We start from the raw sequence: 19,798 nt of genomic DNA, 5'->3' as shown, positions 1-19,798 counted from the left end.
TCAATAGACACACATGTGACCATCTACTAGATGCGTCAATTATTACCATAAAATAACGAAACGGCCCACATGAAGGGTGGATAGATCCACATATATCACCATGTATTCTCTCTAAGAACAATGGTGATTCATTCCCAATTTTGGCTGGCCATGACCGAATTATGAGTTTTTCTTGAGAACATGCATCACATGAAAACTCATCAGATCTAAAAATCTTTTGGTTCTTCAATGGATGGCCATTAGAATTTTGCACAATTTTTTGCATCATGACTGAACCACGATGTCCAAGTCTTTCATGCCATATCTTAAATGTACTAGTAAACTTAGAGTTTACTGTAACATAAGATGCAAAATTATTTATTCTTGTGCAATACAATCCAAAGGATAACATTTGCAATTCTTCCAATATATGTTTCTCCTTAGATGTTATGCAAAGATATTCAATGCCATTCTTATTCAGAGTCTCTATATGATATCCATTTCTTCGGATATCTCTAAAACTAATCAAGTTTCTATGAGACTTGAGACAATATAATGCATCAATTTCAAATTTTGTTCCCCTTGACATTGAAAAACTGGCTTTTCCAGAGCCTATAATAATCTTTGCATTACCACATATAGTGCTCACGCTTCTAGCGGAATCTTTTATTTTGAGAGAGGAGAAATATTTTTTCTCTTTAAGTATTGAGTGTGTTGTAGCACTGTCTGCTAGACATATATCTCCATCCTCAATTTCAAAATTTGACATTTTCTGAGATAAAATATTTATAAAATAAACATTAATAAAATAACATAAAGTCTTACAAAAAAGCTTATTATATATTACAATAAACCTACTATTCAAAAAAACATTTGTTAAAACATAAAGTACATATCAAACTATGACAAAGCATATCATGGCATATAGGCTTTATTCGCATGATTTTCCGTTTTCATTATCAACAAGAAAATCTGCTATATCAAGATGAGGTTCATCGTTTAGGCCATGGAAAGAAGGTCCAACTTCATCATAGATGAGGTTGGTCTCAACATCCCTTTCTTTTGCCTTTTGGGATGCTTGGTACAGATCGGCCAAATGTTTTGGAATACGACAGGTCTGATACCAATGTTCTTTCATGCCGCATCTGTAACAAGTACTTGCACTTTGTTTCTTTATAACGCGACCAACATTATTGATTTGAAGATGCTTGTTGGTTTTTCTTGTGTTGAAGTCATTAGGAGAGAAACCTCTTCTTCTTTCTCGTCCACGACCTTCTCTACGACCTCCTTCACGACCATGACCACGGCCTCGACCGCGTCCGCGTCCACGTCCTCGACCGCGTCCGCGTCCACGTCCTCGCCCTTGCCAATTATTATAGCTAGATGTAGCAACATTCACTTCTGAAAGTGGAGCTGATCCAGTTGGACGGGTTTGATGATTTATCATCACGAGCTCATTATTTTGTTCAGCAACATGCATAACTTGCATTAATTCAGAATATCGAGTATACCCTCTTTCTCGATATTGTTGTTGCAGGAGTACATTTGAAGGATGGAAAGTTTGGAATGTTTTCTCGATCATATCATAATCGGAAACTTCTTCTCCGCAGAGAGCCATCCTTGAAGTGATTCCGAACAAAGCGGAATTGTACTCACTTACACTTTTGTAATCCTGAAACCTCATGTTTAGCCATTCATGTTTGGCTTTTGGTAAGATCACATACTTTTCGTGATCAAACCTATCCTTGAGCGCGATCCAGAGATTTGTAGGATTTTCTCTCGTGATGTATTCATTTTTTAAACCATCGTGGAGATGGTGACGCAAGAACATCATGGTTCTTGCTTTTTCCTCTTCTAACCCCGTTTCTGACGGATCAAGAGTTTTGAGAAGTCCATTCCCTTTCAGATAGAATTTTACATCTAATGCCCATGTCATATAATTTTTCCCAGAGACATCAAGGGCGGCGAATTCAAGCTTTGCCAAGTTTGACATGATTACTATATAAATAATAAAACAATTTGTTAAATATAAAATTTTATGAAATAATTTTGTAAAATCTTGTTTTAGCAATAAATATAAACTATAAAAAAAATTATAAGCTATATAATATATTCATAAATTAAAACAATCATTTTAGGAGGCATAGCCTTCCATATGATTTATAATATATAGATCTGAACATATGATCAAGGAGGCAGAGCCTACCATTAGATCAAGAATGTAGATCTAAATGATCAAGGAGACAAAACCTACCATTAGATCAAGAAATATATATAGTCTTTTACTCTATAAATAATATATATAGTAATATGCATATAAACTAATTAAATTAAATTAAATTTAAACAAATTTAACAAAACTTAAATCTTACCTCAAATTGATGATGTATCACAAATCTCTTATGCTTAAACTTGTAACGGATCGAGAGTCGTTCGTGCTGATAACGTGTTGTGAATTATAACTACAAATATATTTATATGTGTTTATAATACTTTGTAAATAGAATGAGAAATAATAAAGTGAGAGAGAGGGAGGAGCAGCGAGAATGAGAGTGAGAGAGATTAGGGACAAGAGAAACAAAGAGTAGTAGAAGACAAGAGAGGAATGTGAACAATAGAGTTTATTATGTTTTGTTCCTTACTCTCCTACATACATCACCATTAAACACTAACACTTCTTTCTATTTATAGTGAAGTAAATAAAACATGATTTAACAACTTATTAGTTTTGGTAATGACAAGTGTTAACACTACAAATATTGTATAACACTATATGAATAAATGTAATAACATGTGTCTTGTGATGGAATAATCACACATGTGTTTTACAATAAGATAGAAATTTTTCCACTACTCTACAAATCCAAATGTTTTTTTTAATAAATTAAAAAATCTGTATAATCCGTTTTAATATCATCATCTATCTCCTCAACAAATTAGACAACTGGTTTATTTGTATTTGGCGGCCCGTTTGCTAGAAAAACTTGAAGCAGATATGGGATTGAAATGGGTCAAACAAAGGCCCAAATAAGTCAATAGTCAAATAAAACCCTAAACGGAAATGGTCGGCATATATTTAAAGATTGTTCCGCGAATTTTAGGGTTACTGCAATCTTCTGCTTCCTTGTCGCCGCCGCATCAAAGAGAACTGAAGCAAAGAGGAGGCTTGTATCTCTCTGCTGCATAACATGGCAAGTCTCCTCTCCTTCTTTGATTAGATTCATCGTTTAGAACACATAGTCAAGCTCACAGTGACTTTGGAAAGCAAAATTGTGTATTGAATTCGAGTTTGTTTTGTTGTTTTAGACTTTCAAACGTAGGAATGGTGGAAGGAACAAGCACAACCGTGGTCATGTGAACCCAATCAGGTGTTCCAACTGTGGAAAATGCTGCCCCAAGGTTCGATATCCCTGTTCATCATTTTCTCGATACTATGATTTGGCTAACAATTGAAAATGTATTTGGTCTCATTTTGGTTCTCTTTGTTTAATAGGATAAGGCGATCAAGAGATTTATCGTCAGAAACATTGTTGAGCAAGCTGCCATTAGAGATGTTCAAGAAGCTAGCGTCTACGATGGTATGTGTTGCTTCCTCATTACGCATTGTTTGATTGTATTTGTTTTTTTTTTTTTACCATTTTGGAATTGTGTGTGTTAATTTGATTTATAAATGTTGTTTTGGATTGGTAGGTTACACTCTCCCAAAGCTTTACGCTAAGATGCAATACTGTGTCTCATGTGCTATCCACTCTCACGTTGTGAGAGTCCGATCCACCACCAACCGTAGAATTCGTACCCCTCCACCTCGTTTTGCCAGACGCAAGGTTAGCTCTTCTATACACTCATTTCAATTAAGACTTATCTTTGTTTCCTTTTGATTGTTCTTGTTGTGATTGTGTATTTCAGCAAATCAGTTTTGCATAATCTATCTTGTCTTCTAATAATAATTTGGAACTTCAATTGGTTTGAAGTAGAATACTGTATCTGCATTTAGTGTAGAGTCAGCTGATTAGTTAATGTCGCTGATTTTGATACATCTTGGGAATTAGGTTAGAAGGGTTTGCTCCACAGATTACGCTGTATCTTATATTGAATAGTTGTTTCAATCTCTATTCTTGACCTGATGCGAAAGTTGACATTGTTGTAATCTCTTGACCTGATGCAAAAAATCATAAATTGTTATAGGAGGATACTCCCAAGCCAGGACAACCTGGTCAGGCTCCTCGCCCCGCTGGTGGTGCACCTGCTGCTCCTCGTGCATGAAGACTTTAAGAAGCTTGCAACCCAAAACTGTTTCTATTCTAGTTTCAGTCTCCTTTTTGTCTGAAATTTTTGAAGATGTTTTCTACATTTTGCTATAGATGATTTCGCCACATGAAGCTTTAAATGTTTTAGACCAATTTTTTTTTTCAGTTTATTTGACTTTACTCTTCCGATTCTTTTTGATTAGTGCAACGTGATACCCTTTGGTTGAAGACAAGTATGAATGACGAAGGTTTCACTCATTCTTTAACGATTTGGTATCTCCTAAGTTGTAGTAAGCTGACTGAGCTTTGTAAAGTAGAAACAGGAAGAAACCGAGATTACTGAAATTATCTACCAAAACAGTTACCAAAATTCTGTTCCACAAAAGAAAAATGTAGCAAAAAGGTCAACTCTTCAAATTATCTTGGGCAATCTTTACAAAGATTGACATGGGACAATCTGTCTTGAGAGCATTGGGTATAATGTGAGATCTGCTAACAGCATATCCCTCCTGCAAAAAATAAAAAATGCAGAGTCTTTTAGCTTTGTACTTTCACATCAGTTTCTTCAGAGATCAAAGCTGTGAGAATTCAGTTACTAGTTTACCTTAACTAGTGCACTCATCATCTTCTTCAACGGAGGTGAGTTCATCTTTGCACGGCTGGCCATCTAATACAAAGTAAACAAATCCTTATCATGTAATGTGGATGAAATACGTCCTTTCTTATCAATGCAATTAAATCATTATGGGTTTTAGAGGACCTCATCCATTTTGGTGTATCCAGGTGGTAGTCTTGGATCGCTCTCTTCAATCATTATGCTGAGAAGCTTCTCCAGATCCATCCCCGTGCCTTCACCGACCCATCCCAACTCCTTTGCCAATTCCAGCATTTCCGTCACATACGACGCATCATGAAGCGGTCCAAGCCACATTGGTCCTGACACAACCAGTGAAGAAGAAGCCTTTGTATCACTGCAGTGACATCCCATCAAACCAAGTTCATCAAATCTCAATGTATGAGAATGGCCACATAGATTACAGTGCGTGACAAAACCATAGTTCCTGCAGTTAAAAGACACAAGAAAACTCCAATTACAAAAGCAACATAACCAACAATATTCGAATCCAATTAGTCAGATTCAGAACGAAAAAAAAAACAAAACCTGTCCTCATGTAGTTTCCCACGGTGAACCCTCAGCATGACTCGAAATACAGGTCCATGATAAGAATAGTACGAGAAAAGGGGCGTAACATGATAACCAAGTAGAGCAGCCTCTCTCACTGCTCCACCTATAAGCATCCTTAGCCCAATCTCATTACCAAAAAGGCATTGGCCGAATAAATGCTCCATAGGCTGCTAAAGAACTACATCAAAACAAACCAAGAAATGTTTAAACTTCCAAACCTCCTTCCTTAGTCCCTAAATCATAGCATGTTCCCAAAATTGTTACTAATTAACCAATGAACCCAGTAAACAAAACCAGAAGAGTAAAGCTTTTTGACTCACTTATAAGGTCGGTGACCACCAGAAGAGTAACCATCTGTTGAAGTCAAGTAAAGCAAACCGCCCAATCTCAATGTATTAAACGCATCTCTCAAAAAAGACGAATCATTCCCAAACGAATCAATGTCAATCATATCGAAGAAATCAGCAACCATGTACCGCTCAATCATGGCTTTATTAGCCAACAGATGCGTCACAACCCATCTCCTCTCGTCTCGAGTACCTCTCTCCACTCTACTCAAATTATCAGTAATCACCTTCCGATTATCATCGTTGGCGTCGTTGGCCATCACGAAATCAGCATCAGCCTCCACAAGATAACGAAGCGACCTAATTCCGCATCCGCACATCGCGTCCAGCACCCGTAAGGTTCCATTAGATCTCTTGTGAAGCGTCGCTGACAACACGCCGAGGTCTCGTCCTGTAGCGCTTTCGTGGCGGAAAAAAGTCTCTCCAGGTTCGAATTCGAGATCCCTCACAATCTGAACCTCGGATTTCACGAGAACGGGATGAGATCTCCGTTTCGAGCTCTTGAATCGAGCTGAATTTGGGGATTTACATCTAGGGTTTTGAGATTTGTGCAGAGTGAGAGAAGAAGAGGAAGAAGATAGGGTTTTAGGAGAGAGAGTTAACATCATAGCGGGAAAAAAAATTCTGATTTTTTTTTTTTAATAATCGTTTTATCTAAACTAATTAGTCACCATCCGAAATAAAGCCACGTGTACGGATAAGATGAAACCTCGTATTAGTAAGCCACGTCATCAAGTTTATCGTCTACAGTAGATACCACGAAAAGATACGATACGCTTTCTTTCCCATTCATGGAATTAGAGTTTCTGTTTCTGGATTAGGGTTTGTTTTTTTTTTTTTTTTTTTTTTTTTTTTTTTTTTTTTTTTTTTTTTTGACTATGATTACTACTAAGACTGAGAGACAACGATGAAGAAGAAGAAAAAAGAAGATTCAATTTTTTTTTTTTTTAATTGGGCTGAAATTTATTTGACTGGGGCAGGGGAAGTTAATTTACAAACATGGCAGATTGATTTAGGTCTTCACTATTATAAACCTTCCATATTTCTTTTTATAATTTTTTTTTTTATAAAGTATGCATTACTCTCTCTATTCCTCCTGCATTAGATGTTGTTGTTGATAATTCTTCTCCTCTCTTTGTTTTTAAACAAAAAAAAAATTATTATTTCGGTTTCTTCTCGATTGATCAATGAATACAACAAATAGGTATCCCAAAAAAAAAAAAAAAAAAAAATCTTTTCCGTTTTATTTTACTCATATCTGTTTCTCTTTGTTTCTTTCGAAGATTTTGTTTTCTTTGGGTTTGAAATTGTGTCTGGTGTAACGTTTGTTTATACTCTCATTCATAAGATCTTAACAAAAAAAAAAAAAGCTGGAATTTTTTTTGTCTTGAGGTGAATTAATTGTTGTTTGGTCTCTTTAGAGCAATTCCAATGAATAGAAGAAGCATAATTTACATCAAAATCTTCATTTTTTTTTGTTTTTTTGATGAGATAACAATAATTTTTGTGGGATAATTTTTTGTGATTGGTGTAGATTTGGGTGTTATATTGAATTCGGATTATTGTTGATTGAGAAAGAACAAACAAAAAGATTGTTATTTCGCGTGAATCTCGTTTTTTTTTCTCTTTTTGGGGGGTTTTCTCTTTTGTCTTTAGTCATCTTCGTGGTCCTTGTTTTAGCTGATGAAACCAGAACCAAGAGTTAGAGATTTTCACAATGCCGTATTATTTTCCTGTGTAACAATGTTATTTCGATTCGTTACAATCTTTAAACCCTTTGTTTCAAGTTTTGATTTTTTTTGTTTTTGTTTTTTCTGTTTGTTCTTAATTGTCGCAGGAATTAAAAGCCTCTTGAATATTCACAGATTAGCTCCAAGGAATCTCTGGACAAATGGACTAAAACCGCAGGTAGGTAACTCTCTTTCAATACTTAAAACCTCGACATTTTTTATTAAACCTAAACTCTTTGATGGTCGGAAGGAAGCTTTAATCATCCGTAGCTATCTCTGTTCTGTGTTTTGTTCGTCTTTGGGAAGATAAACATACTACATTCACTATTGACATGCTCTGTTTTTTTCTTTGGTCTCTTGCTTAGGATATATAGGTACGAATCACTTAACTAACTATCCTTCCCTATTTCTAGCTTAAGCAATTAGACAACCAAGCTTTTACCTTTCACTTCATTTGTTTTGCTTGAACATTTTGCTTTTGTATCCTCTTCATTATCTAATATATTGTAATGTTTCTATACGTTATGTGGTTTGTAGATGTCACTTTAGTGGTTCGTTGGGTTGAGTATTCCTGTATTATCAACCTGAAGTTAGTTTGAAGTTATGCTCACATGGGTGATATTATTCAAGAAAGATTGTCAGTTTCATCGTCTTCGTCTTCTTCATCATCCTCATTGTCACTACCAACAGCTCAACATAAAGGGAATTCATTGCCAATAGATAGGGAATCTTGGATGATTGCAGAGCAGAGAGCTCATGAGATACTTTGCACTATCCAACCTGTCGTTGTTTCAGACAGAAGTAGGAATGAGATCATTGATTATGTACGATCTCTTATCAAGAGTCATGATGGAATTGAGGTTAGAAACCCTGCTTCTCTTGCTGACACGCTATACAACCTTTACGTCTGTTAACTTTCAATGGGAACTTGTTACAGGTCTTTGCATTTGGTTCGGTGCCTCTTAAAACCTATCTTCCAGATGGAGACATTGATCTGACGGTCCTAACTAAGCAAAATATGGATGACGATTTTTATGGACAATTGTGCAATAAGCTTCAAAATGAAGACAGCGAGTCTGAATTCCAGGCAACAGGTGTTCAATTTATCCCTGCACAGGTTTGTTTGTTTGTTTATAGCCTTTTGGTTTCGGTTTTGTATTTTCTTGGTTACCCAAAATTTTCCTTAAGAAAGTTTGCTGATTTATGATAGGTCAAGGTCATAAAATGCAATATCAGGAACATTGCTGTGGATATCTCTTTTAATCAAACGGCAGGTCTCTGTGCTTTATGTTTTCTGGAACAGGTACCATCATCTATTCAAAAATCAGGCTCTAGAAGTCCACTAAATCGATCATTGCATATCTTTGATACTTAATTATTGGTTAATCTTCTGGTTTTATGTATCCTCAGATTGACCAACTCTTTGGGAGAGATCATCTTTTCAAGCGTAGCATCATCTTAGTTAAAGCTTGGTGCTACTACGAGAGTCGAATTCTTGGTGCGAACACTGGATTGATCTCAACATATGCATTGGCAGTACTAGTCTTGCACATCATCAACCTATTCCATTCATCATTATCCGGACCTTTAGCGGTAACCACTCTTTTTCTGAAGCTTTAGCATCGTTTACAATAAGTGATATATGCAAAAGATGAGATTACAGTCATTATCTTTCAACAGGTTCTGTATAAGTTCTTGGATTATTATGGTTCATTTGATTGGAGCAACTACTGTATCAGTGTCAGTGGTCGTGTGCCAATATCCTCCCTGCCAGAACTTATGGGTAAGCATGATGCCAAAAATCACAGACACTTCTCTATGTGGCATTCTTTCTATTTGACATTTTGATTGCTCTCTCTCTCTACCTTTCCAGCAGTTTCTCCAGCAAATGAGCATGACTTATTGCTTGACGAGAAGTTTTTAAGAGACTGTGTAGAGTTATATTCTGCTTCAACTAAAGCTGTTGAAGGGAATGGTCTTGAATTTCCTATCAAACCTCTCAATATAGTTGATCCTCTAAAGCACAGCAACAACCTTGGAAAAAGTGTTACACAAGGTAATTTTTTGATGTAACCAATATAGCGTTTGTCAAAATGTTCATTTTCTTAAATATAGCAGTTGTCAAAAAGTTCATTTTCTTAAAAATATTTTGTTAGGAAATGTCCAACGATTAAGACATGCTTTTACACATGGAGCTCGAAAGCTCAGAGATGTTCTTTCACTACCTGGTGAAAGCATGGGATGGAGACTGGAGAGATTCTTTCGTAACTCTTTGGAGAGGAATGGTAAGGGTCAAAGGCAAGATGTAAATGATCCCGTTACTGCGTTTGGTACTGGAAGATCAGAATTATCTGAACTTAGTGGAGATTTCGAAGGTTACTTTGAAAGACTTGTGTATGGGCAAATGTATCATGGCTATAGCGTACCTGGAACATTTCAGCATAGCTATATCCCGGTGAATTCTCAAGTTAAGGACCAGAGTGGTTGGGATATCGTTCGTGACCTTGTGAGTTGTCGAAAGAACGAGTTTTATCTGAGAGGTCTCAATGTATCAACCTCAGTGCAGCCTTTCCCTCTGCACTCTTTAACTAATGGCTGTCAAAACATGAGAAAGAGGAGAGGAACCGGCACTTATATTCCTGACATGGTACGCGATTAACCCCACTGACCGACTTTTTGGCTTAAAATTTAAATTGTTGCTGCAAGCTTCTGAATTGCTTTGCTCATTGGTTGTTGCAGAGTCGACAGTTATACTCTGACAGGTTCAGAGTCTCGAGTAGGAGAAACGCATCGGCTCATCATTTAAAAACTTCCGCTAAGACAATAGATGATGAGAAAGCCAGTAGTTGCTGCGATCTTTCTGGTGAAGTGTCTACTTCTTGTACCGGTAACAAAGGAGAAGAATGTGTGAGACCAGAGGCTTGTACTGACCCAGATCAGCCTGTGCTCAAATCTCCAAGATGTGTGAATCCGCAGATAGATGAAAATTGCCAATCTCCACCACCAGAAAACCTAGTAGATGCTATATCTTCAAGCACGTTGGTATTGGAAAATGGCAAAGAAGAGAACAGCAGATCCTCCGAAACCATGAACGGTTCTTGACTTTTAGAGACTGTGACCAAACCTTTGGTTGATATCTTCATATAACCCTCAGGACAAACTCTATTTAGGATTCAAAAGATACAACAGAAACTTAATTATGTTGTTGACCAATGTTTTATTAGAGATCTCTTTTTCATTGTTATTAGGACGGAACATACAACAGTGGTATAGATTAGCAGTTGTTTTTGGCTATTTGTCTTTTGTTTGGAATCAATGTCCTTCAGATCTGCTGAATATTACTTTGTTCTTGTGCCAATTTGCAGAGAGAGTAACATACATTTATTCACTATGAAAGTTGTCTTGAGTTACTTTTCACGTGTTACATAATACTCAACGAGTATACAAGGCAATCTTTGAGATTTGAATGCCTCGCCACAAAGAACTATACATCAGAGTGTGATTCTGTCTGGGGAGTGAGAACGTACATATGACAGTCGTGTGCGTCTACTTGTGCTTCAAACGAAACAGAAGCATTATCTGTTACATCTTTGTGCTGCCACAAGTCTCTTACTGAGACGCTAATGGTAGATTCAAGACCGATTAAATCCCATGATGCTGTAATGGTTGCAGGCTCAGAGCAACGGTTCCAGAGAGCAATTACCATACGGTCGCCAGTTAAAGGTCCTGACCACACCTGCAATGAAACAGTTATCACCAATTTGAGTCCCCAAGTTTGTTTTTCTGCTTTTTCTATTAGTCTGATAATTTACTGGCTCCCAATTCAAACCTGCTGACAATTATCATCTCCATTGGCTTGAAGTTTCCTTCCTTGAACACCAAGTGGGTCTGCAACCAGAAATGTTCTCAGATTCTCGTTCTTTGCCAATGAATATGTGGACAATCATGTATACAGTGAAGCTAACAAGTCAATAAATATTAGAATTCACCTTGGTTAACAGCGATAACTTCCTTATTGCTCAAAATCTCAAAAGTTTCCGCGGTCATGTTTCTTATATCACAACCAATCAAAAGTGGTGCCTGCAAGAGAGCTACAAGGATGAGATGAAGTCGGGGACATCAACGAAAATGAAGAAGCCATGAAATTAGTTACACACTTTCATCAAAGCCCAAATGCTAAAATGACCTCGATACTCCTCATATGTCATCCCTCCATTCCCTACTTCCAACATATCCGGATCTAAGGCAATGGGAACAATTGTGATCAATACTTCAGTGTACTAGTTCTTACTATAGCAGAACATTTTTTTTAGATCTTAAATGACTGCTTACCATTCCAACCACCAGGTCCAGCATAAGCAGCCCACTTGTTATTCAAATCAGCAATTGTAATCATACTTTCATAAACATAAAAGAAAGTAAAGCAATCAGATCATGATTTAAACAAACCAATCCCTCTCCATGCAAATCAATGATCATACTACTCAAATGACAAGATCTTCATTAAAAGAAATGAAATACAAGATTTCTCTAACGCAATGAGATTTCACCTTGCCCATGTATCATTGATGTCCTCAGTTGTGCGCCAACTGTTTCCAACTTCTTTTGCCCACAAGGCAGGATCATCATCACCCCTGTATACGCAAAAGAAATTGGTAAAATAAATGGTACTAAAGGTACCATTCACAAAACGAAAAAAGACATTTTGAGTATGTACCATTCACAAAGCGAATAAAAGATTGAGCGACCAGTCGCGTTCAGAGCATCACGCATGGGAGGGTATCTAGAAAGCATAAACCATATCAAGTCATTCAAAAACTTATACCAAAGATTAATGGTACCATATCAAATTTTATAAAGATCAAACCTTTTGATTGGTTTTATTCCCAGGTTGAAACAGTTGTCATATTTCAGATAATCCACACCCTGGAAATCAAGTCGACCAATGAGAAACCAAAACAAAGATACCACCAAATATCAAGAACACTGTGATCTTGTATGTAACTAAGGATACAATATCTCAACATGATTAACTTGAATAGCTCATTGACAACTGAAAGTTCGAACGACATTGGCTGAAAACTAACCCAAGAAGCAAAAATGTCTGCATCATCCACTTCATGGAAAAGGGATCCAGGACGAACTTGACACGTGAAAACGCTGAAAGAAAGAAATATCCAGAACAGAAACATGAGAAGACCACATCATATAATTTCATCGAGCGTATAACACACCAAAAGAGGGACATGAATAATAACCTACCCAGCATCAGAATATATACCGAGTTTAAGACCTTTTGAATGAACATAATCAGCAAGAAGTTTAATTCCCGATGGGAAGGTTTCCGGATGAGGAACCAATTGACCCTGATTTACAAAACAAAAACGTAGGCAATAAGCATCTAACGTCTAATGTGATTTATAAAGTCACAGTGAAAATCACTTCAGGACAGGAGCTCACTAGAGAGTATTTTCGAGCATAAAAAGAAGAAATTAACCACAGAAGTCAGACCCGCAAATTCTACTGAAGTAATAATACAAGCAATCTTACCTTTGAATCGCGTAACAAATTGGACCAACAATCATCTGCAACAAACAAAAAACTTGTGAAACGTTAAAGCAGTAAGCTTTAATCTCAGATAGACAAAATATGAAGAGACAGGTCCAAGGGTATACAAATACCAATATTGACATGAATATATCCTAAATCCGCCAAGCCAGAGGAGACCAAAGCATCAGCTGTTAATTATAGTAAGTACAATATATCATCAACACAAATGAACAATAAAAAATTTCAAAAAAGAAAGATGAAACATGTGAGTAGAAGCTATCAAACAAAAGAAAGATTTACCAGTTTCCTTAATGACCGTTTCATTGATATTGCAAGCAAAGAAGTTCCAGCTGTTCCATCTGTCGATTAACAAAGCACAATTCCAATGAGACAGATTCAAAAATTTCAACTTTACAACAAATTGGGACATAAAATTGGCTCCTTTCACATTTAAGCAGAAACCCCCAAAAAAATCCAAAAAGCTAATTACTTGAACCTACCCCATTTGTGGAGTTCGAGCGAGGCCATTGTTAAGCTGCAAGCGTCCGTACATAGAAGTATCATAGATCGAATTGAATGATTTGCTGAAGACCAACCCACCAGTATTGCTCTGCAACAACGGAGCTTTGACTCTCCCTGCGATCGACTGAGAGACCAAAACAGACAAAGAAAAGAGCCCAACGAGGAACAAGACTAAATCTTTCATCTTCTTGACAATCGCCATTAGTCAAGACACGAAAATGGCTACTAGATAAATGGAGTCGTATCGATATCTCCAACTCCAAAAGAGTTTGATAAAGTATAATAACTAGTTCCAGAATATGCTTATGAATCATCTTATTATATCGTTTTCATTACTTAAATTTATATAAAAAATGTAATTTAATCTGTCCCATTTAGTTTGAGTGTTACATACGAATTGCTCGAGTTATAAGCCATTTACTGTATTTGTATTAGATTTCATTTAATTAACCAACGTTTTTAACAAAATGTGTTTACATATAAAAACGATTAAAGAATTGGTGATCCAATTACCACGTTTTCTGATGGTTACTGACAATGTTTAAAAAGTTAGTAAGACTACCACACGAATTCAGAACATGATTTGTGTGTGTGGTACAAAGTTTATCAAAAATTAAGATAACCAGTGCTATTATCTATACTCTAAGACAGTCTGTCTAAACTCTAAGCAAATGCTGAAATAAGAGTTTCAACGACTATAGAAGAAGAAGCCTACGAAAATAAACATGATAGCAAAAATAAAGGCGGTCTTGCCTAAACCGAATTTAGGCTTCAAAATCAAAGGGGTGGCGGGTCTCCAGACAGTTCCTCCAAGTGTATCCTCCAGGTAGATTCCTTTAACTGCCAACGACTCTCTGATCTTATCACTTCTCTTAAACTGTTTATTCTTCCGCGCCATTTTCCTTTCTTCAATCCTCCGCAAGACCTCTTCTTCTCCCATTCCTGCTCTTGTTAATGCCTTTTTGTTTCATCTCTTTCAAAAACTCGGTGTAGCTTACAGTCGTGAGCAAACCAAGCACGTCAAGAACTTCCCTCACTGCTTTCTCAACCTCCACCAGTGACACGACAAGCGACATCCGCTGCTTCTTCTGCATTTTCTTGAGCTTGGTGATTGAAACGTTGATGAATTTCATTGCGTTTTGGAAAGCACCCGTGAGTATATGGGCAGTGTTCAAGTCGTTTGACATTTTTGTTTCAAACTCACTCTTCACCTTCTTTATAATGTCTTTGGCTTCTGCAGTCTGTACAGCCTTTCCAACACCTTCACTCATTTCTTCTTGATATGGCGATAGAGCTTTAACAAGGTCTTCTAACGTCTGAATAAACAAAGATTACAGGGTTAGGTTAGGCAAAATTCAATCAGTGTTTCCTTAAGAGATGCTAATCAAATTGTGGAGGCACTGCACCTGATAAACACTATATAAAGCATCTGATGAACTCTCTAGCTGCCACACCGAATAGTTCAGAGGGGAACAAAGCATCTGATGAACTCTCTAGCTGCCACACCGAATAGTTCAGAGGGGAACGGTACTGTGCACTCATCAAGAAGTGTATCAGAGACAGTGAATGATACTTAACCGTGATCTACACAGATTCAACAATTTTGCATTAGCCATGAGAAAACACACACCCAAAGAAGACTCAATTTATAATAGTGGAACAAATAAGAAACATACCTCTCTGATCGTAAAAAAGTTGTTCAGTGATTTTCCCATCTTCACATTGTTGTTGGTTACATGTCCATTATGTAACCAATAACTCACACCACTATCTTCACAAGCAGCACATGTCTGTGCAATCTCATTCTCATGGTGCGGGAATTTCAGATCTGCACCACCACCATGAATGTCAAATCTCGGAGACAAGTAATGAGCACTCATGGCGCTGCACTCAATGTGCCATCCTGGTCTTCCTGGACCCCAAGGACTCTCCCAACTTGGTTCACCAGCTTTTGCAGCCTGCATAAATTTCAGCATAAACTTCAATTGCTCTAGTTTCATGACTCAGATAAGAATTCAAAAAAATATAAATTAACTTGTCTAACCTTCCATAATGCAAAGTCAGCAGGATTGCGCTTCCTTGAGTCAACAGCAACACGCTTACCAGCTTGAGTATGATCCAGCCGTTGCCCAGATAATTGACCGTAATTTGGTGATTTATCAACAGAGAAGAACACATCACCACCCACTGCATACCCACACCCGTTCTCAATGATCTGTATAGCAAGGAAGCATGTGGATCAAATTCTTTACTGACAACTATAGCATGATCATTAATTATACCACCATCTTTGAACAAATAACATAACAGGAAACCAAAAAAAAAAAAAAAGAAGACAGCAAACCTTTTCAATCATCTTAATAATGAGCTCCATATGGTCACTGACACGAGGCTGGTGAGTGGGAAGGAGGCACTGAAGAGCATCCATATCTACAAGATACTCCTCGTAAAAGCGACTACTCAAAGCTAATGGGTTCTCTCCACACTTGTTAGCTCTGTCAATCACCTGCACAGGTCCAATATTTTCAGATTTTTAGAAAGTTGTGAACCTAAATCATACACAAGGGCCAATATTAATCAAAGGAAGGAGAACAGAGGAGTGTTCTCATTGCCCTAGTTTCAAGACGCAGGGAAAAAGGCCATACCTTGTCATCAACATCAGTAAAATTTCGAACATAAGTAACCTCATAGCCCAAGTGCCTTAGGTATCTGCATAACCAAACCAGAACAACATTAGAGAGATATATATACCAACTTCAAAGAAAAGAAAGAAGAAACCAAAAGCTCCAAGCTTGGTACATTGTTTATCAAAATCAGAGAAGAAACTAAAACAACAGACACAGAACAGTTTCAAAGTATCGTTTTTTTAAAAATTATTTTCCTCAAAACCAAACGCGAAATCGGAAAGTGTAAGGAGGAGAAAATATGAGAGGACCTGTAAAGAAGGTCAAAGGAGACGGCGGCACGAGCGTGGCCAAGATGGCTGAAATCGTAGGAGGTGATACCGCAGACATACATTCCGATCTTGCCAGGATTGATGGGTTTTAAAACTTCCTTTAGTTGAGTCATCGTGTTGTACAATGTCAACTCCGACTTCTCCTTCTCCACCTCCATCTCTCACACTCTTTGGAATGACTCTTGTCTCGTGTATTCTTCTTCTCTTCTCTGGAAAATATAAAAAGCTTCCACCAAAATCAATAACCTTTGATTCTTAATAAATAATAAAAAAAAGGGAATTTGCTTTAAAAACCCTAGATTTTACTAAAGTTTCCATTTTTCTACTTAGTAAAGTTAATATTATTTTCTGACCCCTAGAAAAAAGACAATTTTTTAAAATGGCTACGAATAATTGTATTTTAACAAAGGTGCCTAAATTAATTAAAGGAAAAATGATTGCCAGCTACTTGAAGTATCGCCAATATATAGTCACACATACAAATAATATAAATATCTTGTTAACTATGTGAACTATTGTCATCACATAAAAACATCCATAAACAAATATAGGTTATGTGTACAACACCATAAACATTCAAGGTTGGCCAGAATCCGGTATTGATCGATGTTGACCAGTATTAACTAGTGTTGACCGGCGTTGACCAGAAAAAAATATTCAAAAAATATATATTTTTTCCTTTTTTTCCTAAAAATAATATTTTTTTAATGTATTTTTGATAACGAAGAGAAAAAAAGCATGCGAAGATTAATTACAGTTCATCATTGTGAGTTTTATTTAATTATATAGAAGAATCTGAAACGGTTAATTTTGGTATAATAGTTTTCTAATTATGATTCCTACTTTTACACGATTTTGTGCACATTTTTTTTTTGTTTTTTAAAAAAAACATAAAAGAAAATAGTAGCTTAATTCGATTGGACATATGACTTGTGCCTTATAGGATAAATGATGTCAATTGAAATATATCCAAGGCATTGCCAACTATTTCTTTGATTTTACAAAACCAACCTTTAATTTTACAAAATCAACTTTTATTTTTTAATTATCTTCTAGATATATGTCTTTCATGTAAATAAATAGAATTTTCATTATTTTTTTCCTTTATTTTTCATATTAAAAACCAATAAATAGTTGGCAATGTCTTGGATATATTTCAAATGACATACTTTTATAAATAAGTAAAAAGAAAAAAAAATATTTAAAACCCCCACCTTTGAATATACAAAATAAAAAATGATTTTTAAAAAGAAAAAGTATATATTTGTTATTCTTTTAAGACAAAATCTACTACTTTGGTGGTATAGTTTTATTATATTATTTTTGGTATATTTTTTGTATTAACAAAATTAGTTACTAGATATACCACAAATTTTGTTTGTCATATAATTTTTTATTTTTTTTGGTATATAATTTTTTTTTGTCGTATAACTTTTTGTTGTTATATTTTTTTTTGTAAATTATACAAATCATTTATCTTTTTTATTTATTTATAAAAAATACATAAAAACAAAAGAAATATTATTTTTAGGAAAAAAAATATATATATTTTTTTAATATTTTTTTCCTGGTCAACATCGGTCAACACCGGTTAATACTGGTCAACGCCGGTCAACACGGGTCAATACTGGATTTCGGCCAACCTCGAATGTTTATGGTGTTGTAAATATAACTTATGTTTGTTTATGAATGTTCTTATGTGATGACATTAGTTCACGTAATTGACAAGATATTTATATTGTTTGTATGTGTGATTATATGTTGGCGTATAGTTCAAGTAGATTAGGAACATTTTTCGTTAGTTAAACAAAATTGGAAGAAGTCTCATAAAATCATCAGATCACTAAACTCCCACGTAACCACATTAACAATCACAAGTCATATTCTTCATTTTTTATGGCCCCCGTTATATATTCAACTCGCACCTCACAACCTTATGTACGTTTTATTATCTTATATAAATAAATGTATCCCCAATTTGCAATCTCCATTAACTTGGAAGTTGAGTGAGAAAATTTACAAAAGATGGGTTTGAGAGCACTGCTGCCTCTTCAACACAACAGTGGGTTCATATCTACGACCAAAGTCCCCATCTCAAGAACCTCTCCGAGATTTAACCGGAGTCCTAGATGGGTCGTTGTGTCGGCCAAGCAAGATGATAAAGATGATGAGAAGAAGAATAAGAAGAAGAAGAAGGAAGAGGAGGAGACTTCGTTGTTTACTCAATTAACTGATGCGTTGGACTTCTCACAGGTTCGGTCGGAGAAAGACGCTGACCTTCTCTACGAGGCTCGTGAAGCCACCAAATCTGGTGGCAAGATGACCCAAGAACAGGTTTAATTTGGTCCACACGTGTAATTATTGGATAACATGTAACGCTTGCTTATTCTAGTTAAAACATGGATAAAGAATATTATTTGGATAATCAAAATCGAATTACGTTTGATGTATATTCGTAATGATGTGTAGTATGGGGCATTAAGAAGAAAAATCGGAGGGACATACAAGGACTTTTTCAAATCCTACGTTGAAGGTAAAAAATCTAGAGAACTATTATTATGGATGAGCAAAATGATGAATTTATTTGTTATAAACTAATTTGCAAATTATTCTTTATTTAAAATGATGAATGTAATAGTGGATGGGACATATGTGGAGGAAGGATGGGTGGACAAAACATGCAAGATTTGCAAAAAGGACACAAAGGGTGAGGCAAGACAAGTTGACAAGTTAGGGAGATATGCTCATGTCTCTTGTCTTCAAAATCCTCCAAGTTCTTCTGGAAATTTCTTCACCAGGCTCTTCTCTAAATGATGATCAAGTTCCCAAAATCATATGAATGTGTTTGTTTGTAACTAAAATATTCTTGCAGTTTTGTGCCTGTTTTTATAGAAATCGAAGTTAATTTACGTACAAAAAAACAAACAATGTTTATTGTATTGAGTTAACAAATATGAAAGCGACAGAGGAGGGAGGATGTACATTTATGGTCTAAATGTCTTGAAGTTTTTGTAACGAGCTCCTATGCTAAAGAAAAAACGCTTATATGAAGTTAACCTACCCATGCGCGACCGATCGATATACATTTTAAGTGAGACAACTAAATTCATTCTATATTTTACAGTTTTAATTTTACCCCGTTACAACTTTTATAGTATAGATTTTTCTCGGAGACCTTCATTGGGTCATTTTCTTTTCTCATACTATCAAATAGGCTCCCACTGTTAAAAACAAAAAAAAAATCGATATGAAGCAAATACGAAGCTGACAGATTTTTGTTT

At 36.0% G+C, this 19,798-nt stretch overlaps 5 protein-coding genes and 1 pseudogene across 27 annotated transcripts; 3 read left to right on the top strand and 3 right to left on the bottom strand.

The window, feature by feature from the left end:
• The first annotated feature begins 3,042 nt into the window (after positions 1-3,042).
• LOC104781534 (small ribosomal subunit protein eS26x) lies at positions 3,043-4,409 on the top strand. The gene is made up of 5 exons (XM_010506237.3): positions 3,043-3,170; positions 3,286-3,378; positions 3,473-3,557; positions 3,670-3,803; positions 4,165-4,409. The coding sequence occupies exons 1-5, from the start codon at positions 3,168-3,170 to the stop codon at positions 4,240-4,242; spliced, it is 393 nt and encodes a 130-aa protein (XP_010504539.1). The 5' UTR covers positions 3,043-3,167; the 3' UTR covers positions 4,243-4,409.
• Positions 4,410-4,547: 138 nt separating this feature from the next.
• On the bottom strand, positions 4,548-6,373 carry LOC104781533 (uncharacterized; annotated as a pseudogene). The gene is made up of 5 exons (XR_015597521.1): positions 5,733-6,373; positions 5,389-5,590; positions 4,987-5,287; positions 4,831-4,893; positions 4,548-4,735 (listed from the first exon to the last, which is right to left on the bottom strand). The product of XR_015597521.1 is annotated as an uncharacterized LOC104781533 (transcript).
• Positions 6,374-6,478: 105 nt separating this feature from the next.
• LOC104781532 (uncharacterized) lies at positions 6,479-10,847 on the top strand. Of its 22 annotated transcripts, none has more exons than XM_010506232.3 (10): positions 6,479-6,581; positions 7,597-7,667; positions 8,027-8,349; positions 8,427-8,606; positions 8,700-8,792; positions 8,900-9,082; positions 9,170-9,272; positions 9,363-9,545; positions 9,646-10,136; positions 10,229-10,847. In XM_010506232.3, exons 3-10 carry the CDS (start codon positions 8,101-8,103, stop codon positions 10,589-10,591), a joined length of 1,845 nt encoding a protein of 614 aa, XP_010504534.2. In that variant the 5' UTR covers positions 6,479-6,581; positions 7,597-7,667; positions 8,027-8,100; the 3' UTR covers positions 10,592-10,847. The 22 variants fall into 22 exon arrangements, with proteins under 22 accessions (XP_010504534.2, XP_087367662.1, XP_087367658.1 ...); XM_087511536.1 differs by having other exon boundaries at positions 6,506-6,581; positions 7,597-7,671; positions 9,366-9,545; XM_087511532.1 differs by having other exon boundaries at positions 6,508-6,581; positions 9,366-9,545.
• Positions 10,848-10,855: 8 nt separating this feature from the next.
• LOC104781530 (alpha-galactosidase 3) lies at positions 10,856-13,942 on the bottom strand. Its single transcript, XM_010506228.3, has 14 exons — positions 13,540-13,942; positions 13,340-13,398; positions 13,171-13,227; positions 13,040-13,074; positions 12,752-12,855; positions 12,577-12,649; positions 12,357-12,415; positions 12,207-12,272; positions 12,040-12,123; positions 11,822-11,886; positions 11,647-11,729; positions 11,479-11,569; positions 11,319-11,377; positions 10,856-11,225 (listed from the first exon to the last, which is right to left on the bottom strand). Exons 1-14 carry the CDS (start codon positions 13,761-13,763, stop codon positions 10,974-10,976), a joined length of 1,311 nt encoding a protein of 436 aa, XP_010504530.1. The 5' UTR covers positions 13,764-13,942; the 3' UTR covers positions 10,856-10,973.
• A 207-nt stretch (positions 13,943-14,149) lies between these two features.
• Positions 14,150-16,761, bottom strand: LOC104781529 (cysteine--tRNA ligase 1, cytoplasmic). Its single transcript, XM_087511537.1, is given in 9 exon segments — positions 14,150-14,522; positions 14,524-14,877; positions 14,968-15,002; positions 15,052-15,145; positions 15,238-15,519; positions 15,606-15,776; positions 15,906-16,067; positions 16,207-16,270; positions 16,497-16,761. Coding segments are annotated over 9 exon segments (1,614 nt in total). The 5' UTR covers positions 16,676-16,761; the 3' UTR covers positions 14,150-14,249.
• A 1,652-nt stretch (positions 16,762-18,413) lies between these two features.
• LOC104781528 (uncharacterized) lies at positions 18,414-19,442 on the top strand. Its single transcript, XM_010506226.3, has 3 exons — positions 18,414-18,851; positions 18,987-19,050; positions 19,156-19,442. Exons 1-3 carry the CDS (start codon positions 18,543-18,545, stop codon positions 19,329-19,331), a joined length of 549 nt encoding a protein of 182 aa, XP_010504528.2. The 5' UTR covers positions 18,414-18,542; the 3' UTR covers positions 19,332-19,442.
• Positions 19,443-19,798: the final 356 nt, after the last annotated feature.

Source organism: Camelina sativa, chromosome 4 (assembly GCF_030686135.1).
Source record: "Camelina sativa cultivar CO46 ecotype springtype chromosome 4, ASM3068613v1".
NCBI lineage: Eukaryota > Viridiplantae > Streptophyta > Magnoliopsida > Brassicales > Brassicaceae > Camelina > Camelina sativa.
This window is presented reverse-complemented; position numbering and strand designations above follow the sequence as displayed.

What these genes read in the sequence shown, in the direction of transcription:
- LOC104781534 (XM_010506237.3), top strand. An exon ending in GTGGAAAATGCTGCCCCAAG is followed by an intron (nt 3,379 to 3,472) that starts GTTCGATATCCC and finishes TTTGTTTAATAG; the next exon opens with GATAAGGCGATCAAGAGATT. An exon ending in CTCGTTTTGCCAGACGCAAG is followed by an intron (nt 3,804 to 4,164) that starts GTTAGCTCTTCT and finishes AAATTGTTATAG; the next exon opens with GAGGATACTCCCAAGCCAGG.
- LOC104781532 (XM_010506232.3), top strand. Translation starts at nt 8,101, where the DNA reads ATGGGTGATATTATTCAAGAAAGATTGTCAGTTTCATCGTCTTCGTCT. An exon ending in CATTATCCGGACCTTTAGCG is followed by an intron (nt 9,083 to 9,169) that starts GTAACCACTCTT and finishes ATCTTTCAACAG; the next exon opens with GTTCTGTATAAGTTCTTGGA. An exon ending in CTCCCTGCCAGAACTTATGG is followed by an intron (nt 9,273 to 9,362) that starts GTAAGCATGATG and finishes CTACCTTTCCAG; the next exon opens with CAGTTTCTCCAGCAAATGAG.
- LOC104781530 (XM_010506228.3), bottom strand. Translation starts at nt 13,763, where the DNA reads ATGGCGATTGTCAAGAAGATGAAAGATTTAGTCTTGTTCCTCGTTGGG. An exon ending in ATCAATGATACATGGGCAAG is followed by an intron (nt 11,887 to 12,039) that starts GTGAAATCTCAT and finishes TGTTTATGAAAG; the next exon opens with TATGATTACAATTGCTGATT. An exon ending in GAGATGATAATTGTCAGCAG is followed by an intron (nt 11,226 to 11,318) that starts GTTTGAATTGGG and finishes GTTTCATTGCAG; the next exon opens with GTGTGGTCAGGACCTTTAAC.
- LOC104781528 (XM_010506226.3), top strand. Translation starts at nt 18,543, where the DNA reads ATGGGTTTGAGAGCACTGCTGCCTCTTCAACACAACAGTGGGTTCATA. An exon ending in GCAAGATGACCCAAGAACAG is followed by an intron (nt 18,852 to 18,986) that starts GTTTAATTTGGT and finishes AATGATGTGTAG; the next exon opens with TATGGGGCATTAAGAAGAAA. An exon ending in TTTCAAATCCTACGTTGAAG is followed by an intron (nt 19,051 to 19,155) that starts GTAAAAAATCTA and finishes TGAATGTAATAG; the next exon opens with TGGATGGGACATATGTGGAG.